The 19462-nt window shown below is 46.2% G+C and overlaps 1 protein-coding gene across 2 annotated transcripts in view; it reads right to left on the bottom strand.

Moving 5' to 3' along the window:
- LOC311253190 (uncharacterized protein) overlaps positions 1-19462 on the bottom strand; it is a 181360-nt gene that overhangs the window by 57390 nt on the left and 104508 nt on the right. Inside the window, exons 5-6 of one of the 2 annotated variants that reach the window (XM_084346976.1) lie at positions 9970-10033; positions 4020-4132 (exon numbers count right to left, since the gene is read on the bottom strand). In XM_084346976.1, coding sequence (XP_084203102.1) covers positions 4020-4132; positions 9970-10033 — 177 coding nt within the window. The remainder of the gene's footprint in view (positions 1-4019; positions 4133-9969; positions 10034-19462) is intronic. The other variant, XR_014621634.1, reaches the window with a different exon arrangement.

The following is a 19462-nucleotide window of genomic DNA, read 5'->3' on the forward strand; positions in this document are numbered from 1 at the left end:
AACAGTACAAGCTATGTTTTCCATATAGGGGTCAGTCACTGTGTGGTAAACAGACCTGCTCATCCAGAGTAACCCCCGGTCACTTCCCCCCCTCCTCGCTCCTCTCTGAGGTCCCCGCAATCATGAAAATGATCACTATCACGGCAGCAGCCTCCGCCGCCGCCGTCGACTGGACTTCGGGAGTCTGCCGCGCCGAGACAGTATCAGTCAGAGGGCATTTACATAATAACAGCTCATCATTCAAAAAGGTCCTTTTGTTTGCGGTATAACAGGAAACTGTCAAGATGTCACCCTCGGCTGGGGCCCTCGGCACGCCGCGCCGGTAAACAGCGGAGGAGGGGTCTAATTGTAGTCAGGAGAGGGGGGACGGTGAAGGAAAGACACAAGTGGACTGAGTGGAAACACTAGAAAGATTGACAAAAGAGAGAAATCAAAAGCAAAACGGCTGAGGAAAAGGAGGGAAGAGGTGTTGATTGGCGGGAGACGAGTGATCCGAGTCACAAAAAACGCGTCTCCGTGAGTCACCCCGGCATCAAGAGCCCACTTTATTCCCCGACCTAAAATTAAACTCCACGGAGACGCTGATGCAAGTCTGGGGCAGAAAGGGATGAAACACATTTAACATTAGAAAATTGTCAATCTCCCACTCTAAGTAATCATTATTGCTTTACCCCGGAGCTGTTTACTCGGAGAGTTTTGGGAGTGCATGTTGCAATTTTACCTGGAACTTTGAATTTATTGTGCGAGCGTGTGCGTGGAATAACAAACACATTTATTTGATGAGGTGGAGGAAGTTGCTGTTCGACACCTGCAGATGTACATGTGGAGGATGTGGAGAACTTGTTGTTGAGTTTAATTAATTATGTTACTGAGCAGCAGTACAACCTCAAAAGGCCGACAGTGTATGAGGACCAGATTTATCTAGAGTTTTTAGAGCCATTTTTTTGTTTGGTCGCGATCATCGTCAAGCGAACATCTGATATTGTGACTAATTGTAATCATTGAATTGGATCTTTTGTATGAATTAATGCTTTAAGGAGAATTTTTTAACGCAAATATCTGACATATTACGGCTTGCTGTGCCGGCAATTGGACTAACAGACAGGAGGGGAGGGACAGACGTCTGTGTTTTGTTGGCGTTAACCGGCAGACTGCTGCTGGAGCCGGCGAGCTCTGGAGGAATGAACGCCTGCAGTTTGTTTTTTAAGATTTTGGGATTAAAAAATTTATTCTCACCTCTCAACTTGTCTGCAGCAACGAGCCACGGATGTGCCAAAATCAACCACCATTTCTCCTGATGAAAATCTGACATGCTCTCAGACGAGGTAATGTTTCAAAGATTTTATTGTGCTTGAAGTTCTTGCAACAGGCCACCGAATTGTTGGAAACATCCGGGATGATGTAATTACACACCTCAACATAATATATAACACAGGTCTGGTCGTTGTTTAGATATTTTGAAGCAGAAATGTTGCACATTGTATCTTTAACAGTGCGTTCAGACCAAACTGGAAGCAAACCCAGATCAAAACTTGAATCAATTAAACTCCTTTGGTAGTCAAACTCCTAGTTTCTACATCTCTATTTAAACTCCATCTCTGGTGTTTGACATCATCGTGTGAAGGCTGCTTTCGTAGCTCCGCCCACCAATGACTCAAACTCACAATTAAAAAGCAACACTTAATCCACGTTCACTTCAAACCCGACAGATTTTACATATCTTGGGGCTCCTTTAGTTTGAACGGGCTTGAAGCCAGAGCTCACACAGACGCACACTTATACTCCTAAGCCATGACAAGCGCACACACACACACACACACACACACAACTTTCTTCACACCTTCCTGTGTGTGTGTGACAGGAAATCACCAGCAGCCACTCGACCTAGGAGCGATTTCTCCTCATCTTCGCCGCTCCTCGCGGGGCCTCTCAGCATCCACTCCTTCCTCAGACCTGCTCCTCCACGTCTCCTCCACCCTCATCGCCTCTCACATCATTTGACATCAAAGGGGCCGCGACGACTCTCGCTGTTTACCCTCCCTAGCAGGCGCTCATTACAAAAACATCAAAATAAGCCGTGCAGAGAGGCAGGGCGAATTAATGATCTCCCTGTGCCACCGGTGCCCTGCACGCCCTCCGAGCGGTGCCAGGCCATTTGATGCGGAGCAAATACACTCTGATACACGTGCATGTGGAGGCAAAACGTGTAGCTAGATGAAGACGCATGCATGCACACACACCACCCACACATGCTCTAGTGCCAAGGCCCGTGGCTGCTAACGACCATTCAATTAGTGGAAATTAGGGAAGCATTGTGAGGTCCATGCTGTGACCATTAGTTGTTGGAGGGAAAGGACGAGGAGTGTGGGCCAGGATTAATCCCTCAAGAGCGAGACGGAGAACGTCGCAGGTCACCATCCTGTAGGGCTTCTCGGGTTTTGACGCTAACGACCTCCAGCCAGGGCGGAGGACGACGACAGAGCGACGTGTTGTTCGCAGCCTGTTTTGATATAATTAGAGGCGTTCACTGCAGGTAAAATCTCTCTTCTCGGCGCCATCCGCGGTGTTTGTTCCAGTGGAGGATCCGACGCGAAACGCTCATTAGACGAGCAGTTTGAAGCAAATCCTCATTAGATCGAGTGATTTCATACAAATTGCCCGAACGCCGATTGTTAAATCAAAGCGCCTCGCCGATGCATTGTGACACAACACATACATCAGGTCGCTCTGCAACACATGGCTTTCCCCATGCATGTAATGCCAGGTTTTTATTTGGAAATTAATTCCTAATCTAATCTATACAGCCCTATTAATAACTATTATAAAGCACACCCCAGTCATGAATTAATCAGGGATTGGTAATTAGTGTAAAATTTAAATGCATGTTGTAAACCCACATTGAGTGTCTGGCACTAGACGGAGGTGCCAAGCCATCGCTGTACTAATTAGTTTGCAATTATGTTTAATAAGTTCTGTGGAAGCCAATCATCTTACAGTCGGGGAGCTGGGCTCTCCTGATACAGGCGCTGTGGAGCCAACATGGAGGAGGCGGCGACGACATCTTATACGTTTTCTTTTTTTCTCTCCCTCTGACGTTTATTTATCTCGCGTGATTTTAAACGCCGCCCTTCGAAAACGCACTTCCTGCCGGGAGCTTCTCAGTGCCGCCAGACTTCCCCGTTTTCTGCCGCTCCCCTCTGAGCGCCGGTTATTTTCGTGATGAAGTGCAATTCAGCGTACCTGCTTTTTCCTCTCAGCCTCCTTGAGCTACGATTGACTACATTTCCCAGAGTGCCTTTCAATAACAATCGATTTCCCCGAAACTTGTAGCAGCAGCTGTAGGTTATGTTGTAATTGTGGTTAATGTAGAGAGATGGGTGGAGGAGAGTCCTCTCAGGTTGTCCAGAATGAAGTCAGGAAGGGTTCATTAAACTTTCTTCAGCCTGAAGTCAAACCGCAGCACTAATATGAAACTTTTAGATTAAAATCCACGGGCAAAGTGATTCAGGTGCTCAATGTACAACTAAATTGTTGAGTCGATCCATTATTAATCCTGAGGCAGAAGCTCCAACAGCTGAGAAAACACAATTTCAAACTCAAAACTGTCTTGAAGCTGAATTCGATTGTTTTTTTTAAGTAGAAACTGCTAAAACTCTTCTACTTACTCAAAATTGCAGCTCTAGAAAGAAGCTTTTCATGCCAAAAAAGTTAGTAGGAAAGCCATTGGTCAAATATTGACAAAATTTGATCAATAGGATCCGTGTACACGGGCAGAAATTGTCCACTTTTTTCACAGTACTGGACCGGAAGTGGGTTTAATTTAAACCTGAAATTGCTTTAAGTTGATCAGAAGTTGCTTTATTTATTATTAATTAGAAAATTATTCACTGAACAGCTTCAGATCAACGAATAAACTTCAGTCAGTCGTCCAATGAGGATTTTCCTTCATCACAAGAACGGATATTGACACAATTTCCTCGTAAAAAGTACATTATTGTGTGTTTTAGCAGAATACTCACTCAACCCTGATGTATATCTGTTGTGTCGACGTGTCTAGCGATGATGGCGCTACCTCACAGCGATTTTGTAACGGCTGGTTTTCCCGTTCTTCCAGACTGTTGAACACCAGCACCTGCAATGAAACAATTTCTGGTGTCAACCTCCATCGTAGCTGTGCTAAAATATGCTAACAGGGTCCACAGTTTCCAAACATAACCTCGTTTTTATCACATTTTAACATGAAATACAAAATAAAACTGGGAACACAAAATCATCCGACTGAGATAAACTAAATCGCAAACGTGATCTGTGAGCTCTGTGGCTACGATGCTAATGAGCTAGCTGTCGTCAGCTGTGACCTGAAGGAAGAGAAAGCACAGCACAGACATACTTTTATTTCAGAACATGAGGACTGGATCTGGAGGAGAGCTGCGGACAAAAGTTAATGAAATATCATTCGGGGAGTACAAATGGTTAGCAGGGCCGCGTAGCCGCGCTGGAAGACTGACAACAAAATGAGAGCGTGTAACACGGCGACCTCGTGAACCCTGATGAAACAAAAGAAACACTGCAGCGGGGTGCAGCTGTTTAAATTATGCTGTGAAAGTTCGACGAGATATCAGGACGGCCGGAGCGATGCACTCTTCAACCCTCCGGATAAAAAATAAAATGAAAATAATAATGAAGAAATCAACACAATGAGCGGAGTGAATGCATGAACCCTGGCTCACTGTCTGCCGGGCTGAGTGCTACATTGTGAATTCACAGAGTTGAAAGCGTTTTGTGAATTTTGGCTGCGGACCAAAAAGCCTCTAAATGGCTTCATGGGTCGGGGTTTTTTTTTCAATGGTCAGCTGCGGGTGGGGATGGAGGGGGGAAAGAAAAGGAGGAGGTAGGAATCCAAAATGTAAAAAAAAGGAGAAATCTTCTTAGTGAAATATTCCTGATGGGATTTGGAAAAGAAAAAGCAGGTGCTTTTCTTTATCCTGCTTGTTTTTGGGGATGGCATCGGACACAACCGCTTCAGAGAGCGACGAGGCGGCATATTAGCCGCTCAAACTCTGACAGCTCGCCACAAAGATCTCCTCCTGAGCTCGTGGCAACACATCGGGCCTAACGGCAGGGTTCAGCTGGGACTCTTGGCTCAGGCTCTTGACTCGAACGGGCCTCTGCGAGCGTGTGTGTGCGCGCGTGCAAAACGCGCGCACGCGCGAGCAAACAGTCGCCGTGGTGCCATTTGGACCGGTGCCTGACACCCTCCGTGTTAATAAGAGTAATCAGTGCCCCCATGCCTGCTACCAGCCTACATAGCACAGCAGAGACATGGCACAGGCCTGCACCGCCACCTGAGTGTGTTTACCCAAAACACACACCACCTCCCCCCTCTGCTCCACACACACACACACACACACACACACACACACACACACACACACCTCATAGAAGCTAATGAGGGGGAAACGCAGTCAATACAGTACAATTGATCAGCATTGTCCGGCGACAGCGCGCGATCGATTGGGTTTCCCCCGCCAGTAATGCCTCATTAGCCGCGTCTGCAGCACACATGAGCAAACACACAATCAGGCAAACAAATCATAGCGTTTAATTTCAAAGCGCTCGCCAGGCCTCGGTTCATTTCGCAGGGAAGCGTACGCCTTCGTGTACGTTCGCCGCAGCTGCATTCCATATGTTTTCATTAATATCAATTGTGTGATATCAATATTAGGCGCTCTGTGTGGAATAGTGTTCGCCCTGGTGAGGCGGGGGGAAGCGGGAGAAAAGCAATCAAACAGCGGTTTAATTTTCAGAACCGAACTGCTTTAACTCTCCGTAGCGTGCGCCGTTAATGTGCAACTGTCAGCTGGATTGTGATATTGTGACGTTCGCGCCGTAATCACTTTAATCTCGCCGCGTTCGACGTTACAGCCGAGTTCTTGTACTGGAGGGTCACAAGATGTTTATCAGGAGAAACAGACTCCTGCTACACACAATCAGACATTTTTTTGTGAAATAGAAAGATAGTTTAACCTCCTCAGAACTTCTGCTCATGGATCAACGTGTCAACACATCACAAGGGGTGACATGCGGTGATTCTCAACCTTTTCAACTGGCGACCCCCAAAAAACTGAGGTTGCTGTTCACACGCGCTGGGACTTTTACCTCACAACATCCTGGAGTACATTAAGTTGTTGAGATGATAAGGAAATTAAGAAAAAGAAGGCTAAAAAACTATATAAATCCATATTCTGATCCTCTGTCTTTTGTGTGTTTACCAAGTGTGACAATGTACCGATGTCACCATGAACATTCATAGTTAAAGGTCCCATATCATGCTCATTTTTGGGTTTATAATTTTATTTTGTGTTACTACTAGAATATGTTTACGTGCTTTGATGCTCAAAAAACACATCAACTTTCTCACACTGTCCACTGCAGCAGCTCTGTCAGAAACACTCTGTTTTTGGCTCCTGTCTCTTTAAGGCCCCTCCCTCCTGAATACCCAGTCTGCTCTGATTGGTCAGCTCACACACGCCTGAGCCAGCACCACTAACAACAACAACAGAGCAGCTGTGCTAAATCCATTCTCGCGATCCAAACTAGCCGCTCAGCATGAATTATGCTAATATGTGACGTGGTGACGTAGTGTGATGTCACAAAGTCGCTGAAGTAAAGGCGGGACTACTGACGATGCATTTAAGGAGCTGTGTTTTCTGTGGGAAAGAGGAGCTTCTTTTTAACTCGGGTCCAAAACCCAAATATATTCAATTTATAGTTCTTTAAAAGAGACGAGAACAGAAGCCAAATCCTCACATGAGAGAATCTGGAACTGGTGAACTCGTGCTACTTTTTCCTGATAAACGCCGTAATCGATTTGTTCAGCACAAGTGAGATCATGTTTTCGGTAAATCTCTCATTTCACAACACTTCCCAGCATTGATGCAGTGGGTCACCGGGCCTTACAGTCATCACGTTGGACTCTCGTGATGTTTCGAGGCTTTCACACTCCGACACGAGTACACTTCTGGTGGAAACATGAAATACTTTTGGCAACTTAAAGGCTGAAGTAGGGAGGCATTTAGCCCTGTGACAAAACAAATTATCTCTTTATAACTTCCCTCTAAACAAACTGGTGTTGCTGTGAGACTGAGTGCATGTTGTTCAGTCCCAGTGAACCCAGATTTCACCTACATTTCCTTGGATTTCTTTGTGCTTTTTTTACTCGGCAATCGCGGCACCTTGCGTGCTTCTTGCCAAAGCGAGGATGGAATTGATTCGTCGGAGCATCTGCTGGCCCGGTCGGACCGAGCGTGCTCGCGTGGGCGCGTGCGCTGGAAAAGCAACACATTCTTTTACTCTGGAGTGAAGCAATTGGCGATTGGCCGTCGTCCAGAATCATTATTAATTATTATAATGTTTAAAGTGGCTCGAGTTAAGCTGCTTTAAGAACCAGGAATTCATTCTGCACCTTCAGCATTTGTGCGTCGTCTGGCTGCTGGGAAGGAGGCTCGTCAAAGGTTTGTTTTAGCAGCAATTAGGTGTTTGTGTAGTTATGTTACAGCAGGAGGAATCTCGTCTTCCGCCCCGGCAGCACCGAGACCTTCAGCCCAGATCAGATGTGTTTTCTGTCCTCTGGAGGGATTTCGGACTAGATTTGACGCGCTGTAACGTGATACACGGTTTGTGGTCGAGCTGCAGTGTGCATGTGTATGTTTGGAGGTAAATCTGTGTGTGTGCGTACGTCCATTAGTGTGTTTACGTGAGCTGAAACAAAGTGTGTGTGTGAGGACTCGTTCCAGTGGCCAAACACTGCTCCCATAGAGGTGTCTCCTCAGGCGCACTGCTGATCCCCGGCCAGACCGCCGCTTCCTGAGGCCTGCGTGGATGAAAAATATCCCCGACACACACACACACACAAACTCACACACAAATCTGTGGAAAGCCCACTTGTCTGCCTGGAAAACCCTGGAGTCCTGGGGGACTGGATTCCCTCAGATTCCCTCAGATTCCTCTCACAGTGTGGGCAGTGTGTTTGAAATCAACTCGACGAAGAGGAAGAGGAGGGAAGCCTTGGGCGGACGATTCTCGTACTCATTGCGGAGACTCTCCCAGAAGGCGGACCCCCCTCTGTTCTCCGACGTCCCACTTGAACCTCTAGATTGAGGCGGCGAGGAGTCGGAGAAGAGCTCCCCTCAAGCCTCGTCTTTGCTGTTTGCCTTTCATCTCCGCGGCGCGGTTCAGAAATAGAGGCAGCCCCCAAGTGATGCGTGTTTGCCCATTAAGGCCGAGAGTCGACCTGTCAAGCCTTCAGTCGTCCCCGGCGCTCGGCGTGACGACTGAACGCGACTTTATAGCCGTTACGGGAGGAGGGCGAGGTCGGAGAGGTGTTTCGTCGCGTGTCAGTCAGCAAAAGTGCAAGAGAGAGTGCGTGTGAGGCAGCGGATAGGCGGATCAATCAAAGGTGTCTGATTAAGAGGAAGACGGCAGGTTCCCATTTCGCTTCCAAAGCGAAAGGCAATCCCGCCACATGTAGATTGGGTGTCATTCAACAGCCGGCCGCCTCTGACTTGTGTACATAGACAAACACATTAACCACCGGGGCCGTAATGACAGTAATAGAGCAAGCCTGATGACAGACAACAGAATAGCACTTTGGCCAAGGTTGACAGAGACGGAAATAAGGGAAAAGATTTCCAGTTTCTCTCTTTTTCCCCTCAGCTAAAGGTGCTCATTTGCTGAGGTGAAACGGTTGCGACACGGCAAGTGGGGGGCAATTTCCCTCCCATCAAGTGTGTGTTTAATTTTCCTTGTCCCTCTCAGGGCGGCTTGTGTGTGAAGCCTACAATTGATGTTAACATCTCACTTGATTGTACAATTTCTGGGCTGGAGGCCTTCCCTCGGCCATTACTAGTAATCCGCAAACATATACGGGTTTGACTCTTTGTCTCTTCTGGAGTTTCCTCGCTCATGCTGTATGTTCGGCACGTACTTTGGGAGGACTGAACACCGCGGGGCCGGACGACACCTGCTCAAACACATGAAATCCTCTCGTCAGAATTATAAAGCCGTTTTTGTTTTATAAATCCGCGGGTGAATCATGGTAACGCTTGGCACACGAGCCTGATTTCCACTTCTATAGTTAGCCAGTAATGAATGTAGACTCACTCTTAATCACTTCTTTGCATATCAATACTTGTTCCTGATCCACCCGTGTTTAAAAGGATGTACACACAGTTGCCAGTTTATTAGGTAGCCAACATGACAATATCCTGCAATGAATCCTACATTCAGAGAGATTATAATGTTCAGTTTTTGTTGAGGCTGTTTTTTGGAGCTGTTTATTCATCTGTATGTCATTTTAAGTGTTAAGTTTAATATTGTGCCGCTTCAGGTTCATACTTTTATTTTGAGTGTCTGCCACAAAATGTTTACATGCTTTAATGTTTAGAAAAACACCTTATTTGTTGTATACTGTCCATTTCTGCAGCACCTCTATTCACCCTCTGTGTGAATGCTCTGCCCTGTCTCTTTCAGGCCAAGTCTGCTCTGATTGGTCAGCTCTCACAGGCCTGGGCAAGCACCATCCACCGTCTTTCCACATTAACTCTGTCGGTAATTTTGCAACCACGGCCATGCTGGAGGCGGTGGCTGTATAGTTGTGACATCACAACGTTACAGAAGTCCTGAGGGCTCGTTTAGAGGGACAGTTTTTGAAAACGGGCCGTGATTGTTTTGATACAGTATTTAAAAAGCGCCAAGACCTGATTTTTAATCACTTTCCACAGACTACGGAGCAGCTTCGCACCTCAGGCTGTTCATTGAACCTGATTTATTTAATATTTGATCGTAAATGTATATAATTTTCTTCTATAAGTAGCATACAGGAACTAAAACTATTATTTTGTTTATTTTACAACACCAGAGTGGCAAAACAAAACTGAGAAAAACAACAAAAACAATACAACAACTTACTGAGGAGTGAAGCTGCTCTGTAGGCTGGTGGCACGGCAGCGGATACTCATGTATCTTTTGCCAGTTGAAATGAAAAGAAAGACAAAATAGACTACTTTGATTATTTTTTCCCGCACCTTGTATCTGGATTTGCAGCTTTGAGATGCTGGACTCGAATATTCAGATGAAGATCGTCATTTAATTTAAAGTAAAAACAAGTATTTGAGGGGCCTTAGATTAGATATGTTTGAAGGTTTCACTGATTACACACAAATCAACGCACGATACCTTCTTCTGTTTGCCCGCCGCTCTCCAACAACAAATATTACACATGTGCTTCTATTTGCATTCAAGCAAACCAACAAACTCGCTCTCACACAAATCCTCGCCAGCAGCAGGGGTCCAAATCAAGCCGATATCCCCCTTTGATTTTTTTTTTTCGAGGGATGCCTGCGTGGATTTGACTCTGCAAAGTCAGAGCGGAGCGGCTAGTCGGAAGGTAGCGTGAGACAAGGCGGCGTTTTGTGTTATTGTAATACGGGGAAAGGATGCATGTGTGTGTGTGTGCGTGTGAAAGCCAGTAATCTCTCCCTCTGTGCATCTATCTTTCAATCTCTTTCACTCTTCGAATGCAACGCACAGCCCAACCCTGCGGGAGGAAAAAAAAAAAAAAAAAGTCAAAGCAACACAGTCGTCTAGTTATGCAAAATCAGCAGAGTATAGTATTTGTAAACCTGGGCTAGCTGTTCAAACAAAGCGTGATTATATATCTCGCCTCCGCGTTCTCCCCTGTCCTCCTTTTCCCATTTTTCCAGGTGAGAAGATTATGCGTCTGGGTTGTGTCATTTTGCTCAAATTGCACACATCTGACAGCCCGGTGAGCGCATGTACGTCTGTGCATAGCCGCCGCGGTTACTGTATGTTTGCATATCCGCTCCGTGTTGTGTGAAGAGCGTGTGGGCATCTGTGGGTGTGTCTGCGACTAACGGGAGCATCGGCGGTGAAAGGTTGGCCTTCGGTGTTGGTGGACCTCTAATTTGTTCCGCCACGGCAGAAGTCGGCTAATGCAGCACACCTGCTATCCCTGTACCATCATTAGCTGGTGCAGAACGGCAAAAAGGTCAAACATAAACAGAGAGATCACAGAGAGGGAGAGAGAAACACAGACAGAATGAGAAAGAAGAAAAGAGCGTGTGTGTGTGTGTGCGAGGGAGATAGCGGGAGAGAGATGAGCGCTAATGTGGGGATGATGAGTGGGCGTGGGCTGCCCAGGCATGGAGCGATGCATGATGGGAACACTTCACACACCCGGGGCGCCTGCCTCTGATCTTGGCAAACAAGCCCCAACACGTAGGCATGATCGCCGCACACCTGTGTGCAGGAAAACACAAAAGTACTCACAAACAAACCCGAGCATGTATCGCAGAGATCCTACACAGTCAGCTGCGCAGATGTGATATCGTTTGTTTCCATTAATTCTGACACGAAGTGAAGAAGCAGCGCTGACGGCAGCGTGAGGGGGAAAAAACACATCCGATCCATCATCATCCATCTTTAAACCTTCTGATGTGGACAAGACTGCATCTTCAGGAAGATGATTTGGATTGGGCTTGGACTAAATTTCCCAGGGTTCCCTCAGTGGATGAAGATTACTTTAATTCTTCAAGAGACTCTTGAGGGACATGTTTTTAATGTGCAGCCAGGCTGCATTTGGGTATTCCTGCTAACTCAGCATCTTATAGTGTACAACAGCAATCAGGGAACAAGCAGACAACACAACAGTCCTTGAAATACTACATTCTTATTCCCAATGTGTCAGATAGTGCAGCCTGGTCAGATACAGCAGCCTGGTTAAACACTGCAGCCCGGTCAGAGATGCTGTTGCCCCTCTAGTGGCAAGGATAGCGGGAAGATTCAAATTTGTTACATAATGTGAATTGTGTGGCAGAACATCATTATTAGAAACCAAAGTATGATATTTTCTCAAACCTAACCAAGTAGTTTGGTGCCTAAACTTAACTAAACCTGACTGTTTCACAATATTAATACCAAAAAGGCAGGTTGAACAAAAAGTTGGCTTTAATAACAAGCCGAAGACACTTAATCATCATAGGATTATGGTGCCCCAGCTGAAGACGTGTCAGTCAAAAGAGCAGCTAAGAAGAAGTGCAATTTCACCGACTGTGTCACTTTGGCGAGGTCCTCCAACGTTGTCAGGAAAGACATCCTCATGCTTCAAACCATAAAGCCATAGGGAACAAAATGGGAACACAGATGAGCACCGAGACAGACACAGGAACACAAGAGACGCAGTAGACGCCGATGAACCACCAGAGCAAAATAAAAACCCTGCCTTATATAATACACTGGGGCTAATGAACAGATGAATGCTAAATGTTGTGTCACAGAAGCTAGACAGGAAGTGACATCATGACTTAGGCTCTCTATAAGTCGGCTTTAATTAAGAATCAGAAAGAGGGACGAAAAAACAAGTCATCACATTAAAACGTGTGGTAGAGACGGACAAACACCCCCCGACTACACTTGGTTTGACGTGCACACACACATATAGTGTACATACATGCAATACAGTGTCCCGTGCACACACACACACACACACACACACAGAATGAGAGTAGGCGCTGTCTCCTCATACCTGGCTGCGAGGTAATTAATCGCTGTGGTATTTAGTAGTGTTCGACTAGACAAATATGACAGAGACAGGGACAATTAGTTTGGCTGTTTAAGCTACATTAACTCTCTCGGCTATTACACCTCAGTGCAAAGCAGCAGTCCTCCCGCAGGAAGGCAGCGCTGCGACCGCCGCTCATCGACTGTGGAGGAAGAAAAAATAAAAAACACCAGGGGAGGCTTGTTTGTTGTGTGGCATAATGGGGAATACATTTCAATTATCTGCTGTGTCACTTTCTGTGGTGTGTTTCTTGCATTTTCTTTGCAGGAATATGAGAGGTTTGTACAACTAAACTAAACCAGAGTGCCTAAATGTCTCCAGACAGGAGTCATTGAAAAGCCCTTTCAGTCTGACGTCCACATGTGAAACCCCTGGAACAGATTGACTGCTGCACAGAGACAGTTCATCCACACTAGATAGAGTCAGTCCCAGCATGAAGTGGCCGGTGTTTAGCGGAGGGGGGACCGGTCTGAAGGTTGACCTCTGCTCTCCTGGTGGAAACGAACAAGAGCAGAATAATGATGCGGCGTCATCCAGGAGGTCAGGCTGAGATCAACACGGTGCACATCTGAGCCACCGGCGTCTGCATAGATTCACTTAGATGCGACGCATCAAATAAATGTCTTTTATTAAATATTCATCAGTCAGTGTCGTCTACGCTTGTGTACCTTTTTGTCTGAGGCTGTTTGTCATGGTTTGCTCCAATTAAGGGAATTCGTAATGAGACAACACGCAGTGTTTTAGACAACACCATGCCTCTGTTATATCATGACAAACTCAGCTCCGTAAAGAAATGGTTTTCCTAGTTTGTGGTAGATAAAACCTGACCGGCCTGCACAGATTATGGCCAACATCAGTGGTCGTCTTCAAATCCCTGAAGCCAAAAACTAAAAAACAGTAAAATTTGATTAATAATAAAGAAGTTTCATGTTAAAATCAGTGTTTCTCTGATGCTCTTTGGCCAGACGCAGGTCATCAGGAGGACCCGGAGGCCGGCGTACCGCTAACGTTAGCTTGTTTCTAGGTTCTTGTTTTTTAGGTTAGGATTCCTTCAGTTTTCATCATTCACAAGGTTTTTTAATCAGAAGCCAAGTTATCTACAGATGTCTCCTCCTCACTGGAACAAACAGACCCGCTAATTAAAACTGGGATAAAACACTGAATAAAGGAGGAATAAAGTCAGAGTCTCTGCAACACTTGTCAGCTCGTTCCGTTGGTAATTTAAGATCCAGGCGTCTGATGACTAAAATCCTTCATCTGGTTAAAGTAAGAACTTCGATCGCATGGAGACTCGTTGCTGTAGGCACAGCTGCTTCAAAACTGCCTTGGAAGAGGATGACGGGTGAAGCAGCGAGTCGCGCCTTTGCATTGGTGCTGTGTGCGCGGCTTGGGCTTGCGCGTACACCAGGTGCTCCATACCTTAGAAAAACAATGGTGTCGTTGGCGATGCTTTATTGTTGCCTGGCAAGATCGGTTGCTTATAAAGTGGTCGTCAGGAAATGTTTTAATGTCCAGCCATCCGTCCGACAGCTGGCACTTCTGGAAAACGTTGCGTTGTTGGTCATGTAGTGTTGTTCTGACATTATGGAGGTTTCAGTGTGACTCACTCACTAGGTATTGATGGGTCACACTCCCCTAAAATGGTGGTTAATTTGACTGATTTTGATTATTTTTGAGTTTCATTGTCACAAGAACTCCTAATATTTCCAGCCTGATAAGATGAATCTAATTTTAAGATGGTGAATATCAACAAAAACATCCATTCATTAAACCCCTCTGCTACCATCTCATTGTCTCCACTCACACACAGAGTGAGCTTTTTTCTGTTGCTGGACATTTCAATAAAAGGATTATTTGCATCTATGTCCCCTGCATGTAAATTAAGCTGTCGTACATCAGATCAATTTGAATCAGTGAGAAGTAGTATGGATGCAAACTCACTTCTACGTTACATTTGCTCAATTTGCACCCCTCCATGAGGGGAAAATGGTTGAATCCATTGGCCTGTGTTGACCCTGTTCTGAGCTGGTAGTTGGCCACTTATCATCCAAATGGGGGGTGAGGGGATAAAAAAGGGACCCTTGCCAAGTCCTCCAAAAAAGTTAGCAACTCGTGCGGCACTCTAAACAACAAAACAATGATTGCTCTCTTGTCCGTATTGCCGGTGCTACGAGGCAGCGGTGCCAAGACTCTTGTGGTAAAATTCAAAACAAGTGGGTGTTTGACAAGTAGCGACAAACGCATTAACGCCAAGGTGGGAGAAATGGTAGCTCGGAGGCTGAGTGTTGGTCAGCACGTGTTCAAACCTGTTTTTGTGCCATTTTGCATTCGATCGGTCTGGAACAATCTTGTAATTCTGGTTGTTTGTGCTCCTCCTTTTTTCCACATATAGTGGAAAAACTCTGGTGAAATGTGCTCATTTGACAACTTTAAAACCTGTTATCTGCGAATAATCCTAACTACCTGATAATTAGGCTGTCAGCAACACCACAATTGTGTTCCTTCACCCACAATAACAGAGACATGAAAAGGGTTTGGAGAGACTAGACGACATGATAGAGCAGCTTTCAACACGGCATTTCTTTGCTCACTTGGCCTGATTGTCGGCCACCGTGATCGACTGTCGTTAAGGTTGTGGTGATTGGGACCAGCAGGGACCAGAGTCGGCTCGGTGGGAAGGGTTTCATGTGTACTCCGGCCTAGAGAGGCGAGCAAGAGCTGCCTTCCGGGTTGAATTTTCTATTTCTTTCTGGTCGCAACTGCGGTCGGCCGTTTGCCAGCCCTAATTTTGGTGCAAGCTGTGGCAGATCCCATTAAAAACCAAGTCGAGGTCTATAGTGGAACAAGCTGCCGCATTACTTTCAGTAAACATGCTTACATATAGATATTGGGGAGTGACAAGCAAGACATGGACATTGGTCGATCAGAAGTGAACTTTTTTGATGAGCGATGAATCGTTTCAGTCTTTTTTCAAGCAAAAAATGTCCAATGTTTGCTGGTATTTGGCACATCCAAACCCAAAGTGTCTGTATTTGAGGACATGGGAAGTCAAGTTGGACCTGAACTACTTACCGAACTGTTTCACTATCCGAACCATCCTTCTTTGTTTCTGATTGTTTTGACTTTTTTTTAGCTGCTGTGCTCTGAAGGATATCCGTGAATGGTTTACCAACTTATCTTCTGTAGCAAAAAAACTAAGCTTGTGAAATTCAGGCTACCATCTTGGCCAAAAAATGGATTAATTTGACTGTGCACTTCCTCAACCTTACCTCAACCCCTCCAGCAGTAACTCCTTCCTCCAAACCCAAATCCTTCATCTCCTCCACTGTTCTGCTCCCTTCCCTCACCTTCAAATCCCTTCATCCGGCCTCCTCCAGCCCCACCCCGAGCCTCATCCCCCCCCCCCGGCTCAGCCTCTCTCTGGGCTACAGGCTACTCAGCAGGGGGGGTGGGGGGTGGGGCAGGTATCTGCAGTGCAGCGTGCTGCGCCTGGCGCTCGAGGCGGCTCTCCGGGGGTGAAAAGCCGGCAGGGTTCTGATGAGCTCGGGGTGTCATCTCCAGCTTCCACCGGCACCCGGCGAAATGAAAGGAGAAGGGAGAGGAAATGGTGGCGGAGGGGGTGGCGGTTGAGTGAATAGGCGTGCGTTGTAAATCTTCACAGCGGCAACATGCAACCGTGGAGAAGGGAGGGTGACGAGTGGGTGATGGAGGACGGCAGGCAGGAAGGGAGAGAGAGAGGGAGAGAGAGCGAGAGAGATGGCGGATTTGCCTCACTCACTTAATGCACTGCTTATGACAGCTAAAGGGGAAAGTGCGCTGGAAATTGGTGAGGAGGAATTACCAGTGTTATACCGCTTGCCATCTTACAAATGAATACCGTTTAGCCTCGGCATATAAATGAGTGGATTTTGCTTGGAGAGGGAAAGAGAACGAAAAGAGAGTAGAGGAATGAGAGACAGAGGAAGTGCAAGCAATCAGTGGCCGGCATGTTTTTTTTTTTTTTTTTTCTGCGGAGGTGTGTGTGTGTGTGTGTGTGTGTTTGTGCCCGGCGAAGGTATGTTTGTGTGCCTAACTGCAGGCTCAGTGTGAGGCTCTGCGCCGAGCCAGCCGCCTGAAATTATGCAAGCAAGTAACAATGAGCAAATTGAACCTCCGCATGCTGACACACACACACACACACACACACACACACACACACACATACATACGCAGCACAAGGTCAGGCTCAAAGACAAGGGAGTAGGGGCGTTTTAGCAGTGGGTGGGAGCGAAAAACAGATCATGATAAATTGGCTCACATTTTACAAAACGCTGCCCTTAATGCACCTCGGCTAGCCATGCCCCCTAGCCCGGTGCTGGAGCTGCTTTAATAGCAGCAGCTAGCCATTTGTGATATATGAAAACCAGGCTGTGGCACTAATTGTGCAATTACAAAGCGGAAGCAGTGCCGTGTTGTGGCAGCGTGTGGAGGGGAGAGACGCTGGAAGAGCGCATTGTGCACCATAATATCCCTCTCTCTTGATTTCTTTTTATCTTCTACCTTGTAAATCCTCCCTCTAGCTGCCTCTCCTCCTCCTCCTCCTCCTCCTCTCCATCACCCCTTTTTCCAGAGGTTCGCTGGCCAACTGAGCGGCGCCCCTGGCATCCCTGTAGTTTATTGAGAGGTAAAGTGAGTGTGCCAGTTTCACTAAACCACAGGGAGCAGGGGAACTGGGAGAGAGGGAGCTCCAGAGCATGTAGTGAAAGTGAGAAAGAGTGTAGCGAGGGTGAGGAGGGTGGTGGTGGGGGATAGAAAAGGCAGAATTTGTCTTGCGCGTCGATGAAAGGACAATTTATTAGGAGCTGCTCAGGGAGACAGAATATTTTGCCCCAGTGCTTTACGGACTGTCTGGATGAGGAATGGGAGCATATTAGCGCAGTGCCGGGCCCGGGCCTGAGACGGGGCTGGGGCCGAGGCTGGAGCAGCACCAACCTGGCACAGCACCATCACAGGCTGCTGCAAACACCCCTGGGGGTCGTGGATCAGGGGCACACAGGGGTGGAGGAGGAGGAGGAGGAGGACGGAGGGGAGAAGATGGTGGGAATGTGGAGGAGTGATTCGAGATAAATCCACAAAACCACGATTATAAATCTGTTCTGAGGTGTTTTTATTAAACCTGTTCTGATTGTTTACACCAGTTTTTTTTCAAAAATTTAAAGTTAGATTGAGGATTTTTCTAAGCTTTCGGTCACACGGACGTATCTTCTCAGTCCGGTGTGTAGGATTTAGGGGCAGAAGTGGAATAAAAGGCTCATAATTATGTTTTTATTAGTGTATAATCACCTGAAACTAAGAGTCGTTGTGTTTTTATTACCTTAAAATGAGCCTTTTTATATCTACAGAGGGAGCTCGTCCTCTTCTACGAGTCTACACCACCATGTTTCACTGGCTCTTGAAAGACACTTCTTAGCGGCCACTGTATTTACGTCTACGTATGCAAGACGAGGGGTATTCAGTTGGTTGCAATCTGCATCCTCGCTGCTAGATGCCACCGAACCCTGCACACACTGGACTTTTTCTGCTTCTCTGCTAACCAACGTTCACGCACTCAGTCGCACGCTGTTGTGTTTGAACTGAGGCAGGTTGGCAACCGACCCGTCAGACCTGGTCGTATATATATTGTTTTTTTGTTTTGCAAATTATCTGAACTACTCCTTTACACATACCTCTTGGCAACTGCATAAAAAGATGATACATTTCCAATAATCATAAAAATGCTGAATATTGGCTCCAATAATCAGCTGCCACATAGTTTACAGTATATACACATGTAAATATACGTATATTTTACTTTTACTTGTATTTTTGAAACCAATGTCAGATACTTTTAGACTTTTTTTGTATGGGTGACTTTTTTAAACATGGTATCTTTACTTTTAGGACACTTTTCTTTCCTTGCTCCTCACCAGATGACATCACATGCATCGAGCAGATGTTTTTGTCCGACTTACAATAAAACCATCCGACCTAGTCGTCGTTCTAAAGTTGTGCATCCTTTCCAAACAAACCACCGAGATGATATTCATTGTTGGATTGTGCTACATCAAACTTTCCCGACCAGAGAGGGCTGCCTGCCAACACACACACACACACACACACACTCCGCTCGCTTTACATCTGGAATTATCTCGCAGGCGTACAGTGTGTTTGTTCGCTCCCACGGCGGCGGCGAGATTAAGAAATCCCACGCCGGTCCCGTCCAACAGACAGGCGGCAGCACAACAGTGGGGGCAGCGCGGCAAACAACACCTGTGCACATCACAGTGGAGAGCTATCCCAGGGTGGAGCTAACATTAGCATGCTGCTGTAAACACAAGCCGAGCAGGTGTCTCAACATCCATTACCAGCGGCCGGCTTTGATTGTGTTGGAGTGAGATGATGTAGAGCCGCATGACGGAGGAGATTAAGAGGTTTTCTTTGACAAAGGCCTCGTGTTAACCTGTGTGTTAAGAATGATGAGTGTGGTAATGCCTGTGATGGAGTACATTTACTTCAGTATTATTTTGAGGTACTTTACTTGAGTATTTCCATTTTCTGCTACTCTACACTTTCACTCCGCTGCATTCTGGAGGCAAATATTGTACTTTATACTCCACTGTAATAATTAGTTACATACGTTACTAGTTATTTTGTTTTATCGGCAATCAAGAAAAGAATAAACAGATTCAAATAATCACAAAAATGCTGAATATCAAGCCAATAATCAGAAGACTAAACCTGCCAAAGTCCAAAATACATAAAAACATTAATAAATGTCTCAATAAATACGTAAATATGCTGTTA

The sequence above is a fragment of the Pagrus pagrus genome (assembly GCF_965226575.1).
Source record: "Pagrus pagrus genome assembly, chromosome: 24".
NCBI classification, from domain to species: domain Eukaryota; kingdom Metazoa; phylum Chordata; class Actinopteri; order Spariformes; family Sparidae; genus Pagrus; species Pagrus pagrus.